Genomic DNA, 6266 nt, shown 5'->3' with positions numbered 1-6266 from the left:
TTCTGGGCCAGCTTTAGCTCTGAGGCTCGGCTGCTGAAAGCCGGTTTCTGGCCTTTGTTTACCTTCTGTATTTGAAACAATGTTGCGGTCCTGCTGGCTGAAGCCTGGCTGACTGAAAGGAGGTTTCTGGGGTTTTGTTTAGCTTCTATATTTGTTACAATGTTTCTTAGAGAGCAGCTGAGAGGCCGGCAAGGCAGGCGGGGAACCTGGCTTCCTTCGTCACTGAAGCAAGCAAGCCTCCCTGTTCGCGTCAGCTGCCTGGCTGCTGGCTGCCATCTTGGCTGGCAGTTAATTTGCATAGGATATGCTGATTAGCCAATGGGAAGGGTAGCAGCCGTATGGCTAATTACCATGTTTCTCTTTTATTAGATAGGATACAAACCCCAAACTAGGTACAACTCCCTTATACATATTGATTTTAGAAAATATTTTTTAGGTGAAAACACATTTATAAAATTAAGAGTAAACCAAAAAATGAAGACAGTTCAATTTAACAATATTAATTTAATATGATGGATGGTGTTATTTTGTGGAAACTAAATTGATGCTGTTGGGTGTTATGGTGAAAAGAAATAGCCTCATGTCTACTTATCATTTATCCTGTATTACCTTTTAATGATAAGGAATTGAGTCCAGCTACACAGAATAAAAAATCAAATAGTAATGGCTAAAATAGATAGGACAATTCTGCCCTCGTTCCCCCAACAGGAAGTTTGGAGTTAGGTAGTCCACGATGTCCGAGCCACACCTCTGCAATCCCGGTGTCCTTTCCTTTCTGGTAGGTCAAAGGTAGCTCCATTTCCAGGTTTGGCAACTTTGTTTTATGCAGGAAGAGAGGAAGAGGACAAAAGGGCACTTGCCAACTGAGTTGACTCTATTTTAAGAATTTTTTTTCAGTCACCACCCAGTGACCTCTGCTGTCTCATTGGCCACACACTGTGTCACGTCTACACCTGGCTGAAATGGAACTTGGAAAATAGATCCCATCCTCAGGGTTGTAATATTGAGGGAAAAGGGAAGAAAAGATTTGGGGAAAGCAACATCAGGCTCTGCGCACATTCCAAGGCCAATTTTAAAGAGTGATTTAGAAACACAATAGCTACCTCTATCACATAAAGACCAATTCATCCGCGAGGCATTACTAAACTGTATCTAACAGGTCTATAACAATGGTTAAAAAATTCTTCATTTCATATTGACTATCATGGTTACTGATAACGAAGTTTAACGTTTGGAGCTAAAAAAAAAAAATCAGCTACCTCGAGATCTTTCTACAGTTCTCTCTTATAACTATTGTAAAAATATTTATCCTTTCAGTATTTCACAGTAAGAAGTATCTTGTGAGGGTGTGTAGGGGAGAACAGATGCCTCATACAATCCTAAATGCAAAAGAGAGTACCAAATATACACACACCTAATTTTAAAGTAGTTATTCAGATAATCCAGAATATTCCTATTTGGGGGGATTATAATCTAAATGAAAACTCAGCATTTAAAGAGAATTCTGACACCCTTAAAACAGGAGTCTGCAGATTTCTCTCCATGGCCAAGCCCAGCCTGTCATTTATTTTTGTAAATACATTAGTCCCCACCCCTTATCTGAGGCTTTGCTTTCCATGGTTTCAGTTACTGCAGTTCAAAAATATTAAATAGAAAATTCCAGAAGTCAACTGCAGTTCAAAAATATTAAATAGAAAATTCCAGAAGTAAACAATTCATAAGTTTTGAATTGTGTGCCATTCTGATAGTGTGATGAAATCTTGTGCCGTCCTGCTCCAGCCCTATTGCCCAGTGCTTTGAGAGAGAATCCTTGTGCTTCATCTTCCAATCTACTTATTAGGTGTCAATAATGATCATCCTTTTTAAAAAAATTCATCTATTCCTTTTAGTTTGATAATCATGGCTTCGAGTTTTAGGGTGTGTGTGTGTGTGTGTGTGTGTGTGTGTGTGTGTGTTGCATCAGAATGTCCGTAAGTGCTCAGTTTTTGTGCACATGTTTTTCTTTTCTAGCTCTTCTTGTTCACGACATAGGTGTTCTGATAATTCACTCTTATTTTGCTGTTTCAAATGTTGGTGCCTCTCTCATGGGCAGTTATTTTTCTATGGTGGCTCATTGGAAATCAGGTCTGGTTGCTGAACTATCCTTAACAGCAGGAATCCCAATGGTTGGTAAAGGAATAGTGCCTAAAGTTTAAGGAGAGGCAGCCCACTAGACATACCTGAAGGAAGCCTAGTGTTCTGTAATCTACTTCAACTTGCCTAGTTTCCGAAGTAGGAAGACCCACCTGGCTCAGTTAGGAAAATCCAGCACATTCATCGTCACGGGGGTCTCAAGGTACCTGAAAGCCCATCTGTTCCAGTGATTCGTCTGTTCCAGCCCTCAGCTTTTGCCCAGGGCCGATGCTGCTTTTCAGTTGGTTAGCCACTCACAGGCAATTTAGCTGTGTTCCAGTTGACTCTGATGTTACCCTACTTCAAGCACTATCCGGCAGGTCTCAGCAGCGGCCTAATTTTAAAAAGTTAAGGACCATGGAGTTGGACATAGATAGGAGCAAGCCACAGTCAAGTTTCAGAATATCCTGTATCCTCACTCATTCTAATTATCATTTATATTCTGATGATCCTCATTTATTTTATCCCTAGTCCCTATCATTCCCCTGACTCACATATCCTACTTAATAGTTCAAGTTGGATATCTAATGGATACCACAAAGGTTAATGTCCAAACAAAACTTTATACTAGTATATATCCTCTCCCATTAATCCTCACCAATTAATCCTTGATTTTAGAGAGATGAGGGAAAGAGAGAGAAACATCGATCAGTTGCTGCCCACATGTATCCCAACTTGGGATCAAACCTGCAACCTGGGTATGTGCCCTGACCAGGAATCGAACCCACAACCTTTTGGTGTATAGAACAATGCTCAACTAACTGAGCCACCCGGCCAAGGCCAAACAACTTTTTTCGTGGTTGTCCCCAGACCTACTTCTCTCCCGGCCTTTCCTGTCTCAGTGAATGGCATCACCACCATTTTCATAGTTAATTGCTTGAGCCAATACCTTCATATTCATTCTTAACTTTTCTCTCTTATTTTTACATTCCCATCCCAAATGATCATCAAGCCCCAGTGGCTGTACTTTCTAAAACAGTGGTTCTCAACTTTCCTAATGCCGCGACCCTTTAATACAGTTCCTCATGTTGTGGTGACCCCCAATTTCATTGTTACAAATTGAACATAATTAAAGCATAGTGATTAATCACAAAAACAATATGTAATTATATATGTGTTTTCCTATGGTCTTAGGCGACCCCTGTGAAAGGGTCATTTGACCCCCAAAGGAGTCACGACCCACAGGTTGAGAACCGCTGCTCTAAAAGTGCCTAAACTTACCACTTCTCACCCCTTCCACCTCTACCACTCATTCATACATTGTTTCTTTCCTGGTGTACTCCAGATGCCTCCTGACTGCTCTCTATGCTTCTGCTCTTGCCTTATACAGTTTATTCTCTACTAGAGGCCCAGTGTACGAATTCGTGCATGGGTGGGGTCTGGCTGGCCCACCCTGATGAGGGCCGATCGGGAGTGGGGCTGGCCAGGGAGAGGGACCGCGGGCGGTTGGGGGGGCCAATCGGGGCTCACATCAGGCCAATTGGCTGCTGCAATACACCTCATAGCGACTGATCATTCCAGTTGTTCTGGTCGTTCCACTGTTCCGTTGCTTGGCTTTTATATACTAGTATATAGATAAGCCAACAGCAGTCTTTTTAAAAAGGTAATATGTTGCTTCTTTCCAAAGGATTCAAAGAAAATCCAAACTCTGTGCCATTGCTTATAAGGTCCGTCAGGGTCAGGAGCCTAACTGCCTTCCAACATTATTATTAGTAGTAGTATTACTACTGTTTTCATCTCACTGCACTTCACTCACATTAGCTTCCTTATCCTTTTAACTGATATTGTAACTATCTCATCTCAGGATCTTTGGTCTTGCTGATCACTTTGTTGAGAATCATCTCACTGCACTTCACTCACATTAGCTTCCTTATCAACTGATATTATAACTATCTCATCTCAAGATCTTTGGTCTTGCTGATCACTTTGTTGAGATGAATCTTCCTCCACATTTTCTCATAATTCCCTTTCTCATTAAATTTATGACTTGCTCAAATCTGTCCAACTTGCCTAACATAAAGACTGTTCCTGACCACTCTATGAAGTATATTTTCCCCTATATTCCTTATTCTGCCTTACCTTGTTTTAGTGTTTTTAATAGAACTTACTTGTGTATTATCTTCTTCCAGGCAACCTCTATGAGGAAACGACTTTAATTCACTGCTACCACTCTAGCACTTAGAACAGTGCTGGGTACATAGTAGATGCTCAGCAAATAATATACACTTAAAATGACATCTTCACCAAATTTAAGTCGGATTTTAAAATGAAAAAGAGGCAAACACATGAATTTTTCTGGAAATAATTATGATTCTCAAAGTATTGCTTTTTTTATTTCTACTTTTTAGTCTTCTGTGTAAATAATATACACTTAAAATGACATCTTCACCAAATTTGAGTTGGGTTTTAAAATGAAAAAAGGAGGCAAACACATGAATTTTTCAGAAATAATCATGATTCTCAACGTATTGCTTTTTTCATTTCTACTTTTTAGGCTTCTGTGTAAAAAAATGTAATAAACTTTATATTCTTGCATATGCTTTAAATTTCAGTTAAAATATTTTTATCTTATTTTCCCATAAAAATACTTATTAGGTAACCTGACATGTTTTTTTTCTTTTTAAGAACAAAATTCCATTTTACCTGTAACTTATTCCTTGATAATATATTTATTATCAAATTTTTAATTTGTGTTTTATGTTAAAATAAACCTTATAAAATTATATAATGTCAAGACCATTGGTGAAAAAGGAAGAAACTAATAGAAGTAGGAACTTTTTCTTGACATTTATTTTCTTGTACTTTAATACCGTATTCTTATCTGTAGGGAAGACCATTTTAAGGTTTGATGGTAAGGAGGACGGAACTCATTGGTACAGTCACTTGCCATTTTGCTCACATTTCTGAAGGGTCACTGTAGCTATCTCCATGGTGGGCAGTGGCGAACAGTGCAGCTGAGGCTGTGACAAGCCCACATAGTCATATGCCGTTGGCAGCCAAAGAGTCTTATCAAGTCAGCACTGGCCCCTGTTCTCATGCACACATACAGATACCTGTCTCCGGCGTAGTACTTTATCTTCCGTAAACTATTTTGTGGCAAGCTACTTAATCCGAACTTTTAAATGGTTGACTTTGATAATTAAGAAATTAATTTCCTTTTATTTTTCTTTTTTCCAGGTGCATGGTGGCTGATGAAGTAAGTGTTTCCATGACTTTTATGTCTTTTATTAAATTTCACAACCAATTTTTAGTGTCTACTATTTATCATATACTCTCTGTCTCTCCATATGACTATATTTCTATGGATGGAGAAAAGGAGAGGGGGAGACAGAGGAAGGTGGGAAGGGGTGCGGCCAGGAGAATAGCAATGAGAATAGCCCTGGCCGGTGTAACTCGGTTGGAGCCTCGTACATATACCTAAAGGTTGCAGGTTATGTTCTGGGGTTAGGGCACATACCTAGGTTGCAGGTCCATTCCCAGTTGGGGCATGGACAGCTCATCAGTGTTCTCTCTCACATTGATGTTTCTCTCCCCCCCCACCCCCTTTTCTCCCTCGCTGTAAAATTAATAAGCATATCCTTGGGTGAAGATTTAAAAAAAAGAATGAGAATAAATGTGTGTGTGCAAGTGTATGCAAGGTGTACACTTGGAACATGTTATTAATATTAGTGATCCAAAATTCTATATGGTTAGCCAAAGAAGCTTGAATGTGCTTTGAAATGCAGTCCCAAATGAAACAACTATTTTCTACTTGTCATAATACTGCTTGCTAGAAGCTAAACTTGGAAGATTTTTCTCTAAAGGTAGTTTCATATAAAACTTAATGTTAAAATAGTATTTATTATCACTAAACAATATGACACATTTAAGTGGCATGCACTTGTATATATTCATACTCATGTTTTCTCATTGAAATGAAAATTCTTGTTATATAAACAATGATACTCTTTACCTTCATTCTCAGAGTAATATTTATCTACACTAATAAAAGACAAAGATGCTAATTGACCGTACCTTCGCTATGCCCATCAGCCAGTCAGAAGAGTATGCAAATTAACCCAACAAAGATGGCCGTTAAATTTGCATACTGCAGG

The 6266-nt window shown here is 39.1% G+C and overlaps 1 protein-coding gene across 2 annotated transcripts in view; it reads left to right on the top strand.

The window, feature by feature from the left end:
• The window catches only part of ZRANB3 (zinc finger, RAN-binding domain containing 3), a 189728-nt gene that overhangs the window by 53830 nt on the left and 129632 nt on the right, over window positions 1-6266 (top strand). For both annotated transcript variants that reach the window (XM_005868874.2, XM_014541779.1), the window contains exon 2: window positions 5350-5368. In XM_005868874.2, coding sequence (XP_005868936.1) covers window positions 5350-5368 — 19 coding nt within the window. The remainder of the gene's footprint in view (window positions 1-5349; window positions 5369-6266) is intronic.

The sequence above is a fragment of the Myotis brandtii genome, unplaced genomic scaffold (assembly GCF_000412655.1).
Source record: "Myotis brandtii unplaced genomic scaffold, ASM41265v1 scaffold278, whole genome shotgun sequence".
NCBI classification, from domain to species: domain Eukaryota; kingdom Metazoa; phylum Chordata; class Mammalia; order Chiroptera; family Vespertilionidae; genus Myotis; species Myotis brandtii.
The sequence above is the reverse complement of the archived record's forward strand: the minus strand, read 5'-3'. Positions and strand labels throughout refer to the sequence as shown.